The sequence below is a fragment of the Gastrolobium bilobum genome, unplaced genomic scaffold (assembly GCF_033153095.1).
Source record: "Gastrolobium bilobum isolate Gb01-03AN ecotype WA unplaced genomic scaffold, APGP_CSIRO_Gbil_v1 utg23917, whole genome shotgun sequence".
In the NCBI taxonomy this organism is placed as follows: domain Eukaryota; kingdom Viridiplantae; phylum Streptophyta; class Magnoliopsida; order Fabales; family Fabaceae; genus Gastrolobium; species Gastrolobium bilobum.
In genome coordinates, this window is record NW_026896024.1 from 77,450 (window position 1) to 101,464 (window position 24,015).

The 24,015-nt window shown below is 34.3% G+C and overlaps 2 protein-coding genes across 2 annotated transcripts; one reads left to right on the plus strand and one right to left on the minus strand.

Annotated features, from left to right (window-relative positions):
• The first annotated feature begins 5,018 nt into the window (after positions 1-5,018).
• LOC133297360 (ruBisCO-associated protein-like) lies at positions 5,019-5,825 on the plus strand. The gene has a single exon (XM_061496483.1). The coding sequence runs from the start codon at positions 5,019-5,021 to the stop codon at positions 5,823-5,825; it is 807 nt and encodes a 268-aa protein (XP_061352467.1).
• A 942-nt stretch (positions 5,826-6,767) lies between these two features.
• LOC133297366 (chitinase 2-like) lies at positions 6,768-7,967 on the minus strand. The gene has a single exon (XM_061496487.1). The coding sequence runs from the start codon at positions 7,856-7,858 to the stop codon at positions 6,944-6,946; it is 915 nt and encodes a 304-aa protein (XP_061352471.1). The 5' UTR covers positions 7,859-7,967; the 3' UTR covers positions 6,768-6,943.
• Between the last annotated feature and the right edge of the window lie 16,048 nt (positions 7,968-24,015).

A 24,015-nucleotide genomic window follows, 5' to 3' on the forward strand; every position in this document is an offset into this window, starting at 1 on the left:
GTTTTGACGCGTTTTGAATCGCGTGAGGTGGCGTGGGACCCACCCCACTTAAAATCACTTAAGTCCACCTCATCCTATCACTATTCATCATCTTCCCACTCCCCTCTCTCTCCCTTCAGCCGCGCAAACAGCCCCCTCCCCCTTCATTTTTGTGCAAATCTTTCTTTGATCACAACTCACACAAAACTCAACCAAAATCAACAAACTTTGACTTGAATTCCATAGGAAATCACCTTCTAAAGCCATTGGTGGCCTTGTTTAACCTTGAAAGTGAGTGGATTTTGAGATCCTCCCCATTTTAGGCCGCGGTTTGCTTGGGAAAAAGAGTGATCATGGTGTTTTCAAATGCTCCAATGGTGGAGTATACTTAGGAGGAGTCATTTGCCTTGCTTTTGGGTGAGTTATTTCAACATTTGAATGGTTGATTTGTGATTTATGTTTATGAACCCTAAAGAGGGATTTTATGATGTGTTGTGTTAGAGAGCTCAAATGGAAAATGTCTATTAGATGATAAAGCCTTAGAATGATGTATTAATGCTAGAAACGCAATGAAAATTTTAGGTGAAATGTGATGATTTTAACTTAGTGAATTTGAGGTGATGATTTTGGGACTTTGGAATTTTGTGTTGAGGCATTGTTTGATGAATTGTGGTATGATTATATGATGATATAATGTGGTTGTGTGAGATGTGGAGTGAGTAAAAGTGAATGGAAATCCTAGAATTGCCATAGGTTGCAACTTGGCCTTTAAAGGAAAATTATGGAATTGATGTTGTTGGAAATTGTTTGAGTGATGAATTATGTGTTAAAAAGGTAATTAGATGCGTTTCGTGGTGATTGGCAAGTAGAAGAATCAATGCAAAAATAATAAGTGGCTTAGTTGGCATAAAGAACCTATAGTGAAAAATTTCGCAAAATGATGCGTAAATGTCATAAAACGGAAAAACGACGATTGAACTAGCCTCTAAGCAACGTAAGGAAGCGTTATAAAATGAGAAAGAAAATTTAGAAAAATAAATCCCCAAATAACACATAGATGGCCGAACCTTCAAGGAGGAAGGGGGAATTTTTGCGGTTTTCGCGTTTTGATGTAATTCGACGCGAAAATGGCGAAACGACACTTGAACTTGCCTCTTGGCAACCTATTGAGGCGTAATAAAATGAGAAAGAAAATTTAGAAAAATAAATTTGAAAATAAGCCTAGGATGGCCGAACCTACCAAGTGTGGGTGAGGTGATTTCGTGATTTTGCGTTTTGATGCTATTTGACGCGTACTGATAGATGTACGTGATTGTATAGGTTGTCGTACGTTGACTTGAATCCCGAAACTTGAATCTGGGAGTTGCCCTTGGTCCTGGACCAAGTGGATTGAGGTATGTAATTGATTTAATGCATGTATAATTGTAAATTAGCATGTATTGTTTGAATTATAAGAGATTGGGAATGTCCTCTGTGTATGCATTCTGCTATGTACCAAGTTGAGGGATAAGCTGTTGCGGAGCTTGTGAAAGCAATATTTAAGGTAACCTCTTGGTACTGGGGCTTGTTACCCTTTTCTGTTCCACCTTGCCAGTTGATGGCAACGGTAGGAAGTGTGTATGAGTAGTATAGAACACATGAGCATGCATGCATTATTACAATGGGTACTTATGTACCAAGTCTCTGGCCAGTAGACAGTTTTCTTAGCCTTCGGGCAGTTTCGGACTTCCACTGGATAGGTCTCCAGGAGGGAGTTCCAGTTGACCGTGGGTCATGGTGTGTGATCCGGGTAGGAGCACACTAGGAATGTCTTTGGCGTTTTGGATGGTTGGGGCATCATGGTTGTGGTTTCTTTGAACGCACCTTGGATGATACCCATAGGCTTATATATGCCCAGGGCGTACGTGGAATTGGGGTTACCATCCCGTATCGTCGTAGTTTGTATCTTTATATTCTTCATTTCTCTAAAACCCTTGCTATATCCCGTTTTAAAAATTGGTTGTTGTATTCTATTCATATGCATCGAAGTGAACCATTAGGCGGAGTTTTCTCCAGAACCTCTGGGTTACTGAGATATATTCGTATATCTCACCCCGTCTCGGGGCATTTATTTCAGGAGGTAGCATTGGAGCGGGAGCAGCGGGCAAGAGGCCCGCAGAGTGATTCAGTGGAGTTTAGCTTTTTGCATTTTGTTGGCCATGTGGCCTAGGCTAGACTTAGGGCATGAACATCTCATTGTATTTTGGTAGGAGCTTCATTAGCATCTTGTTCATGTCATTTTGCCTAAGTCTAGTGGTCATGCCTTGTAGTTTATTTACCATTTGTATTATGTTGTAATATTGGAAGATTGTAATTAAGTTTCATTTGGAGTTGTAAGTTGTAAAGCAATATTGTAATCGTACTTGATGCATGTCTATTTATGATGGAAGGGCCTTAGGTCTATTTTAGGTTATGATTATATGTATGATGAAAATATGCATGAAAAAGGTGTTAGTGATTGCAACTACTTAAGAATGATTAATATGAGCTATATGTCTAATAACTATAAACTGGATTGGGTTGTAAGTGCCGCAAGACATTGTTGGTCCTTGTGTGTGCCACCCATTGGATTATTATTGTATTATCATGTGATTATTAGGTACATTTGAGGTTTAAATGATCTTTTACAAATTTGGGATTATTGGAAAAACAAAGGAAATTCTGACGAAATTTCTGTAGAATTGACAGATTTTAGGCGAACTTCGGGAGAACATATCTCCCTCCATAGAGGTCCAATAGGGATGTGCCATACGCCATTTTGAAGGTTGAGATGTCCTCTAAATTTTGTCAAAATTTGGGGAAAATCTGGGTTGATCTTCGACCTGGAAAAATTGGAGGAACGCAAACTGCTCATGTGCCCACTGCATCTGAGGCAGTTCTGGTCCTGTTTTGAGAAATTAATTCCCGCTTCGTTTCTCAGTAAAATTAAGCGTATGATATATCAAATCGAAGATAGAGATGTCTAGTTTATGGTGTAAAAATTTGGGAGCAATTGAATGAGTGGATTGAGTGCAGTAATTCGTGGAGTGAAAGAGGTTTAGAGCTGTTTTTGAGGTTGGTTGGCTATTTTGCTTATCCGACTTCAAACGGATATAACCGGAGCAATTGAGCTCCGAATTGAGCGTGTGATAGCTTGTTGAAAAGGGAATTAAGTAAGACAAAGATATAATCTGAGAAGAAGGTTTGGTTGCGAGCGGTGTGTTCGCAGAAAATTTAGGAGTGAACCATGTTCGAATAGGTAAAAATGTAAAGTTTGGAAATTGGCTAAGTGAGTTTATGGGAACCCCTTAGTAACTTATAATAAGTATATTGTGATGTAAAAATAGATAAAATAAATATTCCGCAAGAGTTAACAGTTATTGTCACAGCTTTTAATTATTACGTGTTTTATTGTTTTAAATGCTCGCGTAATAATCGGAAAAAGTTTATTCGTATTTTTATAAATGAATTGCTGTGATTGTAACTGCGCTTAATATCATAATTAATGTTAACAATACCGGTACGTAACGGACTGTTACACACCATGTCAGCAAGTTTAAAGCCACGTAATCTCGCTGCACTGTGGAGCGAGATTACGTGGCAAGGCCTAATTCGCTGCATTGTGCAGCATTTCATGTGGCGCCAGTAACAATTTAACTCATGGATTAAGAGGACCAATAAAAAAAATCAGCATTTATTTGACATTAAATTATTTTTACAATTTTTCCTTGGATATTACATTTGACACTCCATCGTCTTTATTGTGTATTATACTTTCCAAAAGAAAACAAAAAATAAATCAGCATTTATTGGATATTAAATCGCCTTTATCATTTTTCCATGAATATTTCATTTGACACTCCATCGTCTTTATTGTGTATTATATTTTCCAAAAAGAAAACAAAAAACAAAATAACATTTATTGGACATTAAATCGTCTTTATCATTTTCACATGAACACTCCATTTGGACACTTTTTCGTCTTTATTGTGTATTATATTTTCCAAAATGAAAACAAAAAACAAATCAGCATTTACTGGACATTAAATCGTCTTTATCGTTTTTCGATGGGCATTCCATCGTCTTTATTGTGTATTATATTTTTTAAAAAGAAAACAAAAAATAAATCAGCATTTATTGGACACTTCATCGTCTTCATCCAAAAAGACAATTTAATGTCAAATAAATACTGTTTTTTTTTATTGGTCCTCTTAAACTATGTGTTAAATTGTTACTGGCGCCATATAAAATACTGCACAATGCAGCGAATTAGGCTTTGCCACGTAATCTCGCTCCACAGTGCAGTGAGATTACGTGGCCTTAAACTTGCCGACATGATGCCACCTAATCTCGCTACACAGTGCAGCGAGATTACGTGACCTTAAATTTGGTGACATGATGCTACATAAGCTCGCTGCAGAGTACAACTAATTTGGTGACGTAACATTTTGATAAAAAATTTCTCATGACAATCCGGTAAATTTTTGCAAAAATAGAAAAAATGATCGTTCTCACTTCATTAAAAAATACTCTAGCAAGTGAAAGTAGCTCTCGGAAATCTAGGATCACATCCGTAAGTAGCCAATGAGGAGGAACTGTAATTTTGTTTTCTTATCTACTCTGGGGAGTGGGTGAAATAGTAGCTTAATGTTGCTGTTCGAACAAGTTCCACTTGGGTATGATTTGACGGCTACCCTAATAGCTTGGCTTTTTAGTTTCACCCGTGAAGTTGACCTCTGCTTGCGAACAAGTTTTCTCTACTACATAGTATATACTTTATCCAATCAAATTAGAAACGTGACATTAAAAGACAAGAAGTGTGTGTAATAAATATAGTTAGGTGAGACATGTGTAGTTTCTAATTTAAGTGTGTATATATAATTCGAAATATCTGATCTAATAACTATATATAAGTGCATCCTGGGCTGGCCAATTAGTCACATAATAACCTAAACCCAAATTGCAATTCCAAGCCTTGAGCCTTCGTGACAATCCCATAATCATTGTTAATTCTTCAAACAATGTCGTCTATATTTCGGCAATACACTTTTGATGACTCATTTGAACAAGTATTCGTCTCAAGCAAATTCCTGAAGGAATACCAGATTTCTCTAACCTTCGCCAGAGACTATGATGAGAATGGTGTTACCACCAATGGGGTGTTTAGACCCACTTGGGACATGACAAAAGTCACTCCCTCAGCAATCACTCAGTTTAAGAAAGAAAACCCTGATGTGAACGTCAAAGTGTACATTAGCATTGGAAACAGAGGCACCCAATTTCCCTTCAGTCCCAAAGCGAACGAGTCGTGGATTTCCAATGCCACCCACTCGCTCACAACAATCATAAAAAACAATGACTACGACCTTCAAGTGGATGGCATCGATATCTTGTACGAAAGCATCGAGGCCTCGCCAAATGACTTCGCCGAATGCGTGGGGAAACTTATAAAGAACCTGAAGGAAGCTGAAGTGATAAGAGAAGCTTCCATTTCACCATCATTTGCTCTCAACAAAGAATACTACTTCTGCTTGTACAGCACTTACTTTATCCTAATTGACTGGGTCGATTACCAGTTCCAGAATGAGGTTACTCCTGTGTTCGCTCCCAACACCTTGGTGGAGCGCTACAAGGAACTAGTCTTTGAGTTTTATCCAAGAAGAAAACTCTTTGCTGGATACAGTGCCGAGAACGAGGACTGGGCTACGCTGTCACCAATTGTGTTCTTTCTGGGTGGCATGGACATTCTCAAGAAAAGAAGAGGTCCTGGCATTTCCATTCATTACCATAATTACTATACGGAAACTCCACACATATATAACGAATGATTCCTTTTATTATGTGCAGTGCATGCTTTATGCAGCCATATTTATATTATATTATCTTATAAAATAAACAGCTGAGTTTGGTATGAATTACATACCAATTTGTCTAAAAGAAAAAGCATATGTAACATGCACCTTGTATAATTTGAAAACAATTCTCTCCTTTATCATTTAATAAGTTTTTCCGTGAATAATATAATTTTGTTTGGGTATACTGAAATTTATATTTTTGAACGATAAAGTATCTTGCATTGAAAGTACAAAAATACTTATGTAAGGGAGGAGTTATGTGATGTGGACATTAGACACTAAATTATATGTCTTTAAGATTTGTGCCGCTAATCCGAGTATATATCATTTGGGTTATGCTATTCTTCTTCATACACAAAGAAATTAATTTGTGGGATGAAGTTGATTAATGATGATTTGCACGAGTGAGTTGACAATAAGAGCACATTGTAAAATTACATTAGCTTACAAAAAAAGTTTTCAGCGAGAAGAGGCATAGGAAGTGGGAGCAACCATTCTATATACCAAGCATTGAAGGTAGACACGAAAAAATCCGCGGTACCACTCAGGGATGTAGAGCGCGAGTATTGGGGAGGGCCAGTCCTACTTCCTAAATTTTAATTTTTTATTATTACATGTATAAAATGATATTTGTCTAATAATAATAAATTGTTAGCATTAATAGTTAATCGCCCTCTAACAAATATTTGAAATAGTTAGTGCATCAATAACGCTTTCAATTTTGTTATTGTATTTTTATCCCGATCATTCCACTATAGAACCTTTCCCTTACACTTACAACTGCAAAACCGAAGTATTTTTCTCAATGATTGCTTCGTTTCTTCCCAGCCATAACAGGGGATTGAGCAGAGTTTTCAACCAATCCAGAAAAGAGAAAAAATAAAAATAAAAATAAAACAGAAGTAATGAGTGGTTATAAAACACCCTTATCATTTAACAAACCAAACACAACATATTATGACCAGGGATCAATATCACATGCTGATAAACACAAAACGGCAACAGAATAAAATTCAAGTGAAAAGACCCAAAAGCCCTTCTGTCTTTAGGAATAACAACGGTGGCCACACACATATTAAAACTGATCTTAATTATGGAATAGCCAAGATGGCTTGTGATTGCTTCTCATAGCGGAAACCATTTACCTTGGAGTCATCAGCCGACCACACAAAGATACCATGAAGTTTTTGCTGTCTCTTGAGCCTATCGCATGCAATGAAGAATCCACTATCAGGGGACAATCCACCACTTCCTTCAGTAGTGAAACTTACCAACACCTTCCCACCCTTATAATTTGAGCTTTGTCTGTTAAAGTAATCAATAAAATGAGAAACGCTAGTACCTTTGTCATATGCATAAAACTGAAAATTAACATAATCTATGAGGTGCCCGTAACGCTTCCACAAGGCCAAGTAGTGACTTTGAACCTCATCATCATCAAATGGAGCAATTGAAGCAAAAGTGATGACCCGACTGCTTTTGAGAGTTTTTATCAGCCGTCCGATGCACTCAGCAAAAGTATCAGGATCTGCCTTGAAATGCTCGTAGTCAATGTCGATTCCATCCAAATTATACTTTTTGATCGTGTTTTTGAGTGAAGAAACTGCGTTAGAAACCCAGGATTCAACTGAAGATGGTTCAAAGTAAGCATAGCGATCTCTGACGGTGTCTCCTCCAAGACTAAGGGCTACCTTGACATTTGAATTCTTACTCTTGATGGAAGAAACATGGGAGGGGCTGAGATTTTTACTGTCCCAGAAGATGTTAAATTTTCCGTTTGTGGGAGAAGGAGAAGCTGATGTATCATAGTCAATAGCGAAGGACAATATAAAGTGGAAATTAACATTTGGGTTGATTGGAACATCTGAAAATTTTACATTTTTGAACTCTGCTCCGATATACTCTCGGAATAGGGCTTCTTCAGCTTGGGTTGATGTAAGGAGAAAGAAGAAGGACGCGTTTAGGATTAAAATGGCAAAGCAAATCTTGGGAATGGGAAGTTCCATTGTAATGCCACTTAAAAAAGCAAAGTTTACCAGCTGCTATGGTATTGGTTGGAGTAAATGATGAGCTGACATACGTTTATATACTAATAATGGATGGAGAGATAAGAGATATGGAGTAGCAATAGTGGAGGAAGTGGTTGAAAAAGTTTAATATAAAAATCATAAATGTGTATAGTTTTACTAGAAGGAAAATTTAGTATGTATTTATATTACTTTAATTTGATGCCAAAACATAAAGATTAAAGCGTTGGACCCCTTCGGAATAGGATTTTTTTAGTGAAGGATCCATTTAGTTTATCCAAAAAAAAATAAAAATTGTTTAATTTGTACAATAACTCATAATCAAAATATCATTAAAAAAAGATTTTTAAAATTTGTTCAAAATATTAAGCAAATCCAACCGTGCACTCTTTTTGGCCTTTCAATAGTAGAGATAGAGTAAATATTATTGGTGACACTTTTGGTCATAATATTGCATTTATACACCAATAATTATTGGTTGAAGTGGTAAATAGTTTATTCCCTTTAATAGAAGTCTTGAGTTAGAGCCCTGAAAATGATCTTGGAAGAAGAACTATCTTCTATATTGCATATATACATTTTTGATCTTATTGTATGATGATTTTGGCTTCATTAATTATAAAATGTTTTAAAACGTGGGCCATATTTGGGTTGAATTTTTTATATGAGAATTCAGAGCCTTTAGTTAGGTAATATTGATAAAAGGAAATTAACTATGATTCCAATTAATCAATTTCAATTAAGATTTGATATGTCTTAGGGATAGAAATGTCTAGTCAAGAGACTATTGAATTAATCTTAGATCTAGATGCTCTTCCAGATATTTATGAATTAGATATCTTTGACTATAGCAGATCATTGTGCACCGATAATAGTGACATTAGCTAAAGAAATGATATGTATGCATAGTGACAACATAACAATAGAGAGATAGAGTCAAAATACAAGTAATCCTTGTAGCTAAGCTAATTGTCTTGAAGGCAAAGCATCTCAAATCTTAATTGATCTGCTGTTAATCATTTTTAATATTTACTGAAAGATCTTTTCGGGAGATGAATATAATGACCCTAACTGGTAAATCTTAATTAGAGATTTAATTTAAGGATCTAAATTTCATAATTTGATTCAGAGCGTGATTTCGAGTATTTTGACTGTAATCACGACTAGGTCATGAACAGTGCTTTCTACCGGATATTCTGCATTACTATGTAGCAACCAGTGGAGCTTAAAATAAGCAAAATGAGTTTAGAGTTATAATTTGGCAATTCTGATGCCAAATATGAGTTCAGAACAAAAAATTGTATAGTCTGACACTTTTTGTGAAAATCTCGTGAATAGTGTTTCTGCCGGGTATTTTGTACTGCTGTTTAAGCAACCGGTATAGTCCAGAAGTAAAAATTAATGTAAATAAGTTCAAAAAAAATAAAAATATGTTTGTAGCTTTAAGTGAGTTCTGGGTTAATTTAAGTGAAATTAAGTGAGCAAAAAATAACCGGTAAAAGATTACACATCCTTATAAACTTAAGTTTTTCCTAAAAGTTACAATTCATTTCTGAAACTCATCTTCTCTCTTTGCTGGTCGAAGGGTTCTCCATGGAAGGAGCTTGGGTTTCTTTTCTTTTTTCCTTGATTTCTTACTCAAACAATCACTAAAACACAAAGTGTTATACATGAAAGTTTAAGTAAAAATCGTGGTGAATCCATTCCACTCATTTGTTTGGGCTGAAAAGGCTTGTGTGAGGAGCTTTCTTCTTCTCAAGATTTCGGTCATTATTCATCCTAGAGAGAGAAGTGAAGTTTTGGTGGAACCAAGCTTGATTTTTGTTCTCCAAGCCTTGTATAGGTGATTTGAGGTAAGACATCTTCATTCAAATGGTTTAAATGTCATGATTTAAGTTTTGAATATTATGAGCATATGTTATGGAAAGTATTGGAGTTGGAAATTTGAAATTGATGATGAGTTAGTATGGTTTGTGATGTTATAGTGTTAAATAAGCACGATTATAAGTTGGAATGTTGAAAAATTTTCTTGCACCTCCTCCCACTAGGTTCGGCCATGATAGGCATATGAGGGTTCTTTGTGAAAAAATTAAATTGCATAAATTGTGAAGAATTATATGTATGTGGAAGTGTGTATGAGTGGTTAAATTGATTTAATAAAAAGAAAAATCCATTGGAAAAAGCTCACTTTAATTTTGGCCTATAGGGATTTTTGTGGGTTGGTTATGTTAAAAATTATTTTGATGATGTGTGTAGGTTCTAATGCATGGCATTGGTATGAATTGGAAGTGAAATGGCTTAAGAAATAATGAGAGATACCTTGGCTCCTTTGTATGTGTTCCATAGGCTTTGTGAACAAAAATAGGCAAAGTTTAGGCTTAAAATTGTTATATGAATAACTTAGGGGCCAAGTGTGGGTTCTAGGAACCATTGGTTGTGTTGAGTAAATTAGTGCAAATTCCTAGCTTTCCTTAAGTCTTGGCTTTGGCCATTGCGTGGTTTTTGGAACTTGGAATTGCAAAAATTGTAAAAAGTATTGTAGGAGCTTTGTTGGGTCATTCTAGGACCCTACATAAAAATGAAACCATGTGGTTACTTGTGGTTCAAATAATCACCCTTAAAATGGTCTAACAACGGAGTTTAAGATATTCGGTCTTGACTCGTGAATTGGCATAATGTTCGGTATAAGTGTGAAGAAATAAATGTAACCAATAAGATGTATGCCTTGTGTAAAGTACATGTCGTGGTATCATTTTATTGATTTTTGTTTTGGATTCTTTCTCTAGGTGTGCCTAGGAACTGTGAACGTTTGGATTCTCGTGGAGACAGATAAGTAACTTGTTCTTCAAGTAAGCAAAGTGTGAAGCTTCACGAGGTAAGCTCTATGGTAAGCTCTATGTTTAAGGAGCTTTTTCCTGCTTGAGTGCTCCACCATGGTTAGTGAACTATGGTTGGATTGTATGATTGTATTTGATGCTTTGTATAGATGCATTCATATAGAGTTATTTGATAATATTATATGAATTGTTTTGATGTGATTTCTGTATTGATCCTTGGCCATTGATTTGATTGTGCACTGATGTCTGCTTTGGGTCCTCCCTCGGGACTGACTGTGTACACCTCTAATATATTCTGGTTTCGCTCGGGGTCCTCCATTGGGAACACGTGCGTTGATTTTCGCTTGGGGTCATCCCTTGAGAATGATTGCGTACGCCTCTGATAAGATATGTTTATATGCTTTGTTATGTTATGATATCTGTTATATGACGTTTTGTATACTTTGTATCTGACTCTCATGCAAGAGTGAGCCCAGGGGTATGGAGAATTCTCTATAAACATGTAGCTTATTGAGATTTGTTATCTCACCCCGTTTGGTGACATTATTTCAGATGCACAGACTGCCGGTGAACCTACACGGGGCAAGGATACGACCCGTCGATAGAAGGCATCGCAGACTGGATTTTTGGGTAACAGTATGCTACTGTTATTTTGGAGGATTTGTTATTTCGAATTAGTATTCCATTCGTTTTGAGGATCATGATGTCTGATCCATTACTTGTATATGGCCTGTATATGTTTTGTACATGTTTTCCGCTTTGATGCATGCACAATTCTGTATTCAGGTATGTTTATATTATGATGTAGTATTCAGCTATATGATTACATGTTGGATAGGCATGTTGATAGCAATAGTGGCACGGCGCCAAGTTATGCATGCACTCATAGATGAGTATATGGTCCTATATGGATATCTGGTAGTTCTGAAAGTATATATTGTATAAATTGTCTATCAGGATATCTTGAGAGTGGGATTCTCAATCCCCGTTTTTCCGGTTTGCAGACGGTACTCTGTCCGATTTTCATCTCCGTTAAGTGACAATTAAACTAGAAGAAGTATGCAATGTAATATATCATGTGAAAAATGATTAAAAAAAAAAGTTAGCTCGTATTTTTAGAAGTTAAGTCTTCCGTTGCTTCTGTTTAGTATCATATGTATGTTAATTGAACTGGCTCGAGACGAAAATGTTACAATGAAGTTGCTTGAGAATTTATATTAATTCTCAAATTTATTATATAGGAACTAGCATTTTCGCGGGAGAAATTTTTGTTTTCCATATTTTGGACGGGGAGAAGTAATTTCGAAGTTCAACCCGATGGGCGTGATAAAGGGCCATCTTATAATTGTTTGGGGCCATCTTAAAACCTCAAGGCATAGCCCAACCCAATCGTTTTATGCTCTTTTCATGATAAAGGGCCGAAGCCATAAAAAAGGGAAGAAAATGTTCACCCAGACGGCGTGATAATTTTAAAAATAACAATGTATCATTTGTATCAAAGTTAAACTAATTTTAAAACTAAATTATACATTTTTCTCTCAAAAATATATGTTAACTTTTTAAAGTTATATAAATTTAAGAGAAAAATATTTGTTCTTTTAAAAGGCAGAATCATTTTAGTTAAAGTTATTATTATTTATTTAATATTTAATTTTAGAAAAAATTCTACTTTCTTCCACCATAATTTCTGTTTCTCTGTTATAAAACACAATAGTTTTAATAAAAATGACACAATTTTATATCCTTTAAAAAGACAAACACTAATCTCCAAATTTAATTAAATATAACAAAAATTATGAGGCCTTATAAAAAAAGGGTTGTCTTAAGGAAACAATTTAGTTGCCTCACTTTGAGCCAACACTGAATGTATTATATCTACGAGATATATTATTTTACCTACTTTTTTTTATACCTACTCTACTTATTATTTTTTAACATCGTTAAATTATAATATCAACTAACATTTATATTTTTCTCTCATATTAAAATTCTGATCTAATGATATTGAAAATTGATAAGTAAAGTAGGGCATGAAAAAAAAAGTTAAAGCATAATATGTGTATCTAGATAATAAATAATTTGATTGTCTTGTGTAAGATTGTTGCCATACCACGACATTGAAAAGCTACATATGGCTGTAGTGTCTCGCTCTAGTCTTGAAGACATTGGATAGCTATCTAAATCTACGCATGACATGCGTATATCTCTATATTACGTCGTCGTGGTCCCATAAACATGTGAAAGAGTAATGCTACATACTTTTCAAATTTACTTCACCTTTTGGTTGCTTCCATGTTTTACTTGAAGTTTGCTTTCCCTAATCTGGTTTTTCGCCTCTAACCTTAATGCCCCTTACTTTAAGAGAGGGGGAAGGGGCGGATTCATATATTTAGTATATGGATCGACAACTACATTTTAAGTATTTAAAATAAGGTTTGTCATCACCTCGTTATCTTTTGATGACTCGTTATAGATAACTCAAATTGAGTCTTCTACAACCATTCTTACCCCTTAATAACTGGAATGGCATAATATTTACGATAATTTGCTGAAAAAGAAAAAGAAAGTGATGAGTAACATTAATGAATACCGAGCATTTCTTCTTGTTTTTTGTACTGAGTTACTTGTAAAAAAAATATTAATTATTTCATCCGGATGACCTGAGCAAGAAATAAAATCCATTAAGGAAAAAACGGAATAAAATTATTAAAAAAAGGGCACATTCTCAGCCATTAAAATTATGCTAGCACATGGGAGTGCTTCTATATTTTACATTAGGGGACCATAATTCAATATATATATTCATCCTCTGAAAAGCAAGCTTCGGACTTCACCAGCTTCCTCAAAAGCAAAAACGGACCAATCTTAGCTTTTGTACTTTGCTTGTAGTATCTATATGAGCTTTATTATTCAATGGCATCTCAACCCACACATGGCCCTTCAATTGCAATTACTTGGCAATAACATAAATAACAGTCATGTTCCAAGCCTAGTCATGACATATTAATTCTCACTATTCTTCTTGTTATGGTTGGTTTATTACTATTATTTTTTATGTTGGACACTTGGACATAGTAGTATAAGATTTAACACATTTAAATAATTCAATTTTTTTTTTATAAAAAGTAAATTTAAATCAATAAATTTAAATCAATTCTACTATTGAATTATTATTATTTGTCATGATGTTGTAGACAGATTTTAACAAAATCAAACTAATATAAATATGTGATCAAATTATTGATATTTTATTCTGTTTAAAATGTAAATTATACATAATTTTTAAAAATACTCATGAATGTAAATTTCATAAATAATGTATATATTGGAAACTTTTAATTCAGTATATAGTATATTGTGTGAAATGTTTAATTGAAAAAAACTATTTGCTGGTTTAATATTATTTTAACAATTTAATTATTATTCTTATTATTAAAATACTTTATACAAATATGTTTTCCATTTCAAGTTTATAATTAACATATTTAATTAATTAGTTATTTAGTGAAGAGCATTGGTAAAAACTTTAAATTCCTGTAAAAAGATAAAAATGAAATATCTGTGTTAGAAATGTGGTAGAAGCTTTTGAAATTACACTGATTGAAGTCATACACATACAGAAATAGAGTCATACTCAGCAGAGATGAAAGAGTTAGTTTTTGCACCCTAGAACAGCCTTGCGTAATTTGAAGGAATGCAGGACAGTAAGGTTCTTACTAGTTTGAAAACTTTCGGAGAGCAAAAATAAACATTTTTGTTTTAATCTTCGCAGTGTTGTGCGAAAAGGGCAAGTGGTAGAGAGCATATTTTTGAAGGGGAAACAATCAGAACCTCCTCATGTGTACATGTCAGAGAAGGGGGTCATCTGTTCAGGAAATAAAAGGAGTGAAGTGAAGGGTACGAAGCATAGAGATAGAGTATGTCCCAAGTAAAAATATTGAAAGATGGTTCGTATAACTTTGGTAATTAGGATGGACTCAAGTTGTAAGGAGTGTGGCAATGGATACTGTATGAATATATGCTTTTAAGCATACAAGATAATTTTCACTTTCTCGTGACCTGATTTCAAATAACTACTTACTGAAAACAGAAAACGTATATTGCTTTGAATCGGCAGGTATCTTTCGCCATCGCCTTCTTAGACACGTCTCATGTATACAATCTGAGTGAGATATCTTATGTTAATATTTTATAAAGGGCATCAACCACAAATTGGATCTATGTTGAGCTTTTATATATCGTTGTTATCGGGTACCCTATCTGGATCACTTGATTTTTGTTTTTTCATTAAAATGGTAATTCCCCATGGCCATAAGTACCTAAAGTACATTATGGATCAAGTAGGAATTCTAAAAACATTCTAGTATTACTTCGATTAATACTGGAAAATAGAGTAAATCACACAACCTTATCATTATTAGTATTATACAAAACAGGCTATTTTAAGTAATTAAATATATTATAACCAATCCAACCTAAAAATTTAATTAATTGATAAGTGATAATTACATTAATAATTTTAAGGGACGATTATATTGCCTACCTATCTAATCTTTCTATCCTTACTACCTTTTTATTACCGTTGATTATATTAAATCAACGGTGATAAACAATTCATGTAATTAGTTGAAAAAAAACAAGGGATAGATAAATAAAATAAAAAATATTATTATATTTGAGATCGTTGATTTAAATATAATCAATGGTGATAAAAAGATTATAAATGAAGAAATATTAAATAGGTAGACAATTTAACCATCCCGTAATTTTATATTATCTATTATACATGAAAATATTCGGAAAAAAAAAAGTACACGGGGATGTTATCAATAAAAGGCACATGTTGATGTTATCAAAAAAAAAAAAAAAAGGCACATGTTTTTTTTTGAAAAGCAAACAGGAAACAGAAAAACAAAAAAAGAAACTAGGAACACCTCCTAGACCAAACTACTCCTACATAGTCCCTTTCAAGTTTGTCACGACAACCAGAAGGAGGCGAGTCAAACTCTTGTAAAGACCAATCAAAGGAGTAGGCAAAAGAGGCCATCCAATCGGCAACCCCATTCCCTTCCCTATGAATATGGGAAATTCTAACCCTCCAATTCCAATCCAGCATATTCCTTATGCGCAAGACCAAGTTAGAGGCTGGATGATGAGAGCTGCACCCTTCTCTTATGAAAAACTGGGCTACTAAGGAATCACCTTCAAGCCAGACAAAACGGAAACCTTTCCTCCAAGCAATCTCAAGCCCAAGGAGACAACCCCAAAGTTCTGCTAACAAAACATTACCACAGCCAAGATTTTTACAAAAGCCAACAAGCCACCTTCCACTAGCATTCCTAAATACACCCCCACAAGCAGAAGCTTCTCCATTATTCATACTTGACCCATCCACATTGAGCTTAACCCAAGGGTCCGAAGGAAAAACCCAAGAAACTAATTTCTCTTTATTCGAGTTAGTCTCAAGACCAGCAACTCGAAGCGTGTTTTCTGACCAAGAAAAATCTTTGGCAGACTCTTGGTGTGTGTTTATATATATGTCAAACTTTGAAATTTGACATCAAATCCTAATCGTTGATTTCTGCCAGTCAACGGTTATCATTTTCGTCATCAGATTTATTAATTAATTATTAATTTACAATAAATGATAACCGTTGATTGACGAAAAACAATGATTAAGATATATATATATATATATATATATATATGAGTTCGCTTTTTCTACCGTCAATGTAGATAACTTATCTACAGTGAGCTCAAAACAACGTCGTTTTGAGACGGAAATCAAGGTATTTTTGTAAATATAATTTATTTCAGGGTTATAATAGTCTTTTAATTATAATATTTTAATTTTTCAACCCAAAACAACGTCATTTTTGGAACGAATGTAGATAACTTATCTACATTCACTTTAGAAACCTTAAAGCCTATATATATATATATATATATATATATATATATATATATATATATATATATATATATATATGAGTGTTATTCTTACAAGCCCTTTTTGCATACAACTTCTTACAACCTATATTTTACTATTGATTTCTGTCAATTCAACGGTTATAATTTTTTAAAAATTAGGTGATTTATTAAGTCACGATTATCAATTAATTATTAATTTTCAATAAATTATTTGGATTGACGAAAATTAACGATGAAAAATAGGTTGTTAGAAGTTCTAAAACTTTTAGGTTGTAAAAATAACCCCCCCCTCTCTCTCTCTCTATATATATATATATATATATATATATATATATATGTGTGTGGGTAGGATATTGTAACAACCAACTAGTGTTACTATTTATGATGCATGGACACGGAGACAACACGACACGACACGCCGACACGTTAATTCTAAAAAATGTCATATTTGGACACGTTTTGATATTAAATAAATTTTTTAATATATATAATATAATTTACATTTAATACATATAGCAACTCATAATAACTCATATACTAATCAAAAATTCAAATTTCATAACGTAAATATTAAAAAAAATAGAACTTCCCAAGAGTGTAGAGTGTAGAAAAATTATTATAATGATTGAAGAGTTACAAATCCACAAAGAACAAAAACTAAAAAAGGAAAAATAAATAAATAAAACTAAAGTAAACACAACTTCCAGGGAAGATGTAGTAGAAAGGATGAGGAAGCATCGAGAACTGTGTTTTCCAAATGAGTCATGGTGTTGCAAGATGAGGATCAAAATAATGGGCTTCACAGAGAGGGCAAGGATAAGGTAAGAGATGATGGATCAATTGGCGAGCCCAGTGTCCCTCCTCCGAATGCATTATTGCTCATGCGTGGTATTATTCAGAGAGAGCGAAGATGATATTCTTGAAGAAAAGGAAAAAGAAGAGAAGAATGCACACAAAGAAAAAAAAGAAGAAAAAGAAAAAGCTGAGGTGCAGGTAAAGAAAGGGCAGAGTTTAAAGTCGTTAATGGAGGAAGAGAAGAGAAAGAATGAGAACTTAGTGATGATGTGATGCCACTCTGATTGAAGATGACCGGCGAGACCGATGAAGACAGTGACCAGCAGCCTCCTCCAGCGTCAACGAAAAAGAAAGGATAGGGTTCCAGATTTTTTAAATTTTATTAAATATTTTTTATTTTTTTAATTGTCATTTTATTTCTTTTTTACAAAAAAATGCCAAAACGTGTCCCAAAACGTGTCCAAATACGTTGACCGCATGTCGGATTCGGTCAAACTCGCGTGTCCCACTAGTCAACGTGTCCCAAAAAGTTGACCGCGTGTCGGACGCGTGTCCGAACGTGTCCGTGTCGGACACGCATTTTTGGCCAAAAATGGCGTGTCCGTGTTTCAGAGGTTACTACCAATGTTACTACCAATCAATTTCACCGTTTGATCGATTATGTTGATCCAACGATTATATTTATTCCCATCTTTGTAGGGTTATGATTCCCATTATTTAATGTGAAAGCATTAAATATGGGAAATCATAACCATACAAAGACCGAAATAAATATAAAGTATTAAATGTGGGGAATCATAACCATATAAAGATGGAAATAAATATAATCGTTGGATTAACATAACGATCTACCGGTGAAATTGATTGGTAGTAACACTAGTTGGTTGTTACAATATCCTTCCCCTATATATATGGTAAAATCATTTCTGCAATCGCTTTACGTACAACAACGATAAGTGTATGGTTATGATTTCCCACATTTAATGCTTTCACCTTTGTATGGTTATGATTCCCTGCATTTAATGCTTTCAAGTATATATATGGCAAGTATTTGATTGCTACACGTACAACAGCTGCAAAAATGTAATATATATATATATATATATAAGATTTATTGTTTGTCCTGTGACTGAATATAAAGTTTTGTCATGTCACTCCATTATAACTATGTACTCAAAGGAATACATAGTTATGATATTGAATTTTTTTTTTCTTTTCATAAATTTTTCATAGACTTGTACGCTAACGTGGAGAGAGAAAAAAAAACTTTAATATTACATAGTCCCCGAAGTACATAGTTATAAGGGGGTGATTGGACAAAACCATGGGCGACGACAGCTATGGGCGACAACGCGATGGCAGCTATGAGCGGCGGCACGACGACAGCTATGGGGAGCGGCGACGGCGGTAGAGACTAGAGAGAAGGCAAGAGAAAGAAGGGGGGAGAGAGAAAGGAAGAGAGAAGGGCTTTATATTGATCAAATCAGGATCGTCGGATCAAAATAGCCAATTAACGGTGAGATTGATTGGTAGTAACATGGTAGTAACCCTACTTAGTTGTTAGAATATCCTACCCTCTATATATATATATATATATATATATATATATATATATATATATATTTGTGTGTGTTGTGTGTTTTGTGCGTTGGTGTGACAAGGGATCTTAACTTTGGTTCTTGATCTTAACAAAGTTTCTTTCTGTTTTAAAACTTGCTTTTCCTATTTTAAATTTCATACACTTTATAATTAATTTTCCACATTTTAGATTGACTCCAAAATATGAATACAATTCAGATATGGAAAATACCATTATCATCCCTACATTAATGAGTAGGGGTGTGCATGGAGTGGTTCATAACCAGTTTTAACAAAAACCGAACCGAACCGGTTTTAAACGGTTTGGTTTTCAAATCGAACCGTTTTTTTTCTTTTAAAATCGGTTTTTATTTTTCTAAAACGGTTTGAAACTGGTTCCAAAACCGGTTTATGGTTTATAACCGGTTTTGATTTAAAACCGGTTTTAAATCGGTTTTGATTTAAAACCGGTTTTAATTCAAAATCGATTTTAAATCAAAATCGGTTATGAACCATAAACCTGTTATCAAGTTCAAAACCGGTTTTTTTAACAAATTTCAAATCGATTTTTGATGGATTGTGCTATTTTTATAAGTAGTCATTTGTTTCTCCCGGTTATAGGTAGTTGACCAGCTATTTCTTGCAAGAATCTTCATTGTTTTGGAACTCTCCGGATGAAATGATTCTTATAGAAATTATTTCACGTTGTTTTGTGAGTGATTGGTAGAAGAACAGTTGAATTATTTTAAAATTATAAAAAGATTTGCTCTTCGTTCTCTCAAGATTTATGTTACTAAGAGTTTCATTTGAACTGATGGAGGAAGATATGGGTAGTGTAAGAACCTGCACCGTTAAGTTAGGAATTTAATTAATTAATTATGAGATTAATGAAATAATTCCATAATTGACCCTAATAATTATGAGAAGGCTTAAATAATTATGGTAAGTAATTAATAATGCTGAAAGTCGTTTTTCTGATGAAAAGTGCAGATACCGGTTTTGCCTCACGGTATAAATGCATACCGATGAAGTATCCCGGAAAATTATGAAAAGTGTGTATATATTACTAGAATAATATATAGGACTTGTACAACAAGTTTGGAGTCAAAATAATGAGAACTGATGTCAGAACTGATACTGGCTATGTTAAAGCGCCTACCGGAAAGGTACTGCGAAAAATAAAATAAAAATATGAAAAATCTTAGAAAAATGGCTAGGTTCAGAATCCTATGTTTGAGATTAAAATATTAAGCGTAGCTATTAATGCTAATACAGTGTGATTAAGGCATAAGTGGACTATATAAGGGCATGACACACACTTCTAGGTCAGATTCTTGTGCCTCCTACGTGTAGTTTCTGAAGGATCTGCTGCCACCTTCTTCCATGGCCTCCCTTGCATAAAAAACTCTCCAAGTTACCTCTTTTTTCTTGATTTCTTCATCTCTAAACTAGTATACACTTGAGAGCAACCTTGGTGAGGGGGAAAGGCTCCCCATTTCTGTGCAGACAGTGGCTGTGTTGTGAGTTGAGGGTTGTTCTTATGATTGAGTCAGTGTAGAAGTCATTTTCATGATAGTTGATGCTCCAAAAAGCAATTTTTGTGAAGAAAGGACCTTGCTTGAGTGTCATTTTCGTGTACCCTTGGAGTCAGCACCTTGGAGCTGACTTGTGAACTCCAAGAGCATCATTCATCTCTGTTTTGGAGCTTGGGGTAAGTTGTTGAATCTTGATCATGAGTTTTCTCTAATAAAAGTAGAGTCTTGGCATGTTAATGAGTTGAATAGGTAACCAACCTGAACATGAACCTATCTGTCTATAAAAATGCACGCTTGGACGTTGAAATGGATTAAAAATGGAACATTGGGAGTGATATCTCGCGAAATGCAGAAACTGCATTCTGTCGCGAAATATCCAGATATTGATATCCGAATATGGGACTTGTGATATCCGGATATGGATATCCGAATATGTCCCCGACAAATATCCGAATATTCTGGGAATTTCGAGACAGTGACTGTTCTGTTCATACAGAACTGTATTTGGGACTTGTGGACCCTAGATTTGTTAGGTTGAACCTCTGTATTAATTAACTAAGTCAGAATCTAAGTGATTAAGGGCTTATGGCTTTGTGAGAAGCCTAAAGACATGAAACGTAAAAGGAAAACGTTGTCTTCATATCATATACTTGTAGAGTATGGTTATTGATGATATTGCTGGTCTAAAACAGATTGTGATTCTGTTGTTTGTGGACTTTGAGCTTGTGTGGACCTTGTATTGGATTGATTGCTTAGAGGTAAGCTTTCGCGTCCTCGGTTAGCCATTGTTGGTTCCACCATACCCCATGAGGGGATGGTTTATACGCATGATGTGTTTTTATGTATTGATTTTGAAATGCTGTGCTTATAATATGCATGTGTTGTTCCACCTAGACGGTAAGCCTGTGTATGTAGTAGACATGCCATAAGTGATTCTGTGGGTAGTGTAAGTAGTACTTGCACTGAATATAGGCAATAGACGTATGTAAGTCCCGCATTTCTCTGGCCAGTAGAATAGTTGACACACTTGACATGATTATTCTGCTGCATTGCACTGATTTTGGAACTTATATTATATTCCAGCTTTTGAACTTATATTGCACATGTAAGTGAGCTTGGGGTGGAGAAATCATTGAGGACCCCTTGTCTTACTGAGATTTCTGTTTAGAGATCTCACCCCACGTTTGGGGCACATATTTCAGGTTCAGGTAACTCGGGGATTGAGACCTCGGGCGGCACGAGGTCGGAGCTGAGTTAGTTATATGCTGATCATGATGATGTGCTTGGGTGCTGTTATGCTTTATGTTATTATTATGATGTTGTTGTTGAGACTATTTTGGGGCTTTGTTGCCTTATTTGGTGAGCATGTGGGTTGTCCATGCCACGTTGATTGACTATGTTTTATTTAGCATTGAGTTGTATAATTGTATCAAGATATGGTCCGGACTACGTGTTATAGATCTGTGACTTAGATACTCACCTATTTATATAATGAGGTTATTCAGTGTAGATAGCTGTCTATTTGCAATTTACATACAGACAATGTTTTTAAAAAGATTAAGTAATCAACTTGGTAATTGAGAATGACGTCATAATTGAAAAGAAAAAGTTAGCTTCCGCATTTAATTGAGCTGCGCTTAATACCGTAATATGATAAAAAATCCGGATGCATACGGGGTGTTACAGGTAGGGGTGTTCAAAATATCCAAAAGAACTAAACCAATCAATAACCAAACTGCTCCACATTTTAAAAATTTGTTATTTTTAAAAATCGGTTTCATATGAAACTGTATTTTATTTTTATAAATTGGTTATTTACTAAACCATAAAAATAATTGGTTATCCATAACCAAACTACTCTATAATTAAAGACAAATAAGTAAATCCATTGTGAGTTATCCTTTTAACGGCGCTCTCAGACACGTTACGCCAATTGATTAATTTCGTTGCCCTTTTTGTTATGATTTTTTAACTTCATCTTTGTCATTTCAAAGCTTTCGCTTTGTCAAGTTATAAGTTTTGTCGGAGGCCTGTATGTGGTTATTTTTTTTTTGGGAAATAAAGTTGTTACGTTACATAAGAAGTGCTTTCTTAGGATGCGACCTTTTGATTTATATGTAATTTTTTTTTTAAATAAATGTTTTCTACTTGAGCTGCTTAATTTTTTTTGCTAGTTTATTGTTTGGAAGTTTGAGTCAATTGACTGATATAATAGGCATGATAAAAGATAATACTTATTTGTTCTTTAATTGTTGAGCAGTTTGGTTATGGATAACCAATTATTTTTGTGATTTGGTAAATAACAAGTTTATATATTAAAATACAGTTTCATATGAAATCAATTTTTAAAAATAACCGATTTTTAAAATGTGGAGCAGTTTGGTTATGGATCGGTTTGGTTCTTTTGGACATTTTGAACACCCCTATTAATGAGGCAAAATAAAACAATAATAATGGTATAACATGCTAAAGAAAGCAAGGTAGAAATGGTTTACCAACAAAGCTTGGTGCAGTTGGTAGATGACTGAATTTCTTAAGCATGCTGATAGAGGTTCGATCCCTGATCGTGCGTATGGAAAAGACTTTATTGATAGGGGTTCGATCCTGATCGTGCGTATGGAATGGTCTTTATTTATAGAGGTAAAACTCATTTCGGTGATTCCTATGCCTTGAAAAGATTAGTCTTCGACTGTCGATTGAAGGATACCTTAAGAAACTCAAAAAATAAAATAAAATAAAATAAAGAAAAAAGGTAGAGAAATGCCGTGGGATACAAAGCAACTCAGTCACATGTAAACTAAATAACTAGTTACTTGTAAAATTATTTAAAATTCCATATAAGTTCAAAATATATTAATGGTCATAGGATGCTGTCAAGCATCAAAATTAGAAGCCACGTAAGAAAGAAAAAAGAAGAAAAAGGAAAGGAAGATGGAATCATCAAAACCAACCGGCATGTGCCTCAATCTTTATCAAGTGGGGTTACTTAACCAGTAGACCACCATGCTAAACCCCACTCTGTCTTTCTTTTGTGAACCACCAAACTTCTACTCCCTTTTATCTAGCCTCTTTCTCTAACATATTTAATCGAAAAAAATAACTTTATAATATAGTTTTTCCATCCCAATTAAGCACCAACTTTGCATACTTTTATATATGTTTCCTATAGAAAGCACAAGAGCAAAGAAGGTTTGAACAATAATAGTATCTCTTAATTATGCTCAATCTCAAGTCCAGTGAATCTCGGGACAAATTGCTTTAATTTGGGGAATGATTCAAATGTTAAGTAAGGAAGCAGCCGAAAATTGTGGTTAAGCAAGAGATATATGCTTAAATAGGACATCATATTTTCCATTAAAACCCTTAATCCGAAAACCAAACTATTTACGAAAAGGGAAAAAAATCCATTTGTTAGAGACTAATCAACAAGCCAAAAAAAATAAAATAAAAAACAATTGAC

Bases quoted from the DNA above. Each gene is read 5' to 3' on its own strand.
- LOC133297366 (XM_061496487.1), bottom strand. From the start codon at position 7,858: ATGGAACTTCCCATTCCCAAGATTTGCTTTGCCATTTTAATCCTAAAC.
- LOC133297360 (XM_061496483.1), top strand. From the start codon at position 5,019: ATGTCGTCTATATTTCGGCAATACACTTTTGATGACTCATTTGAACAA.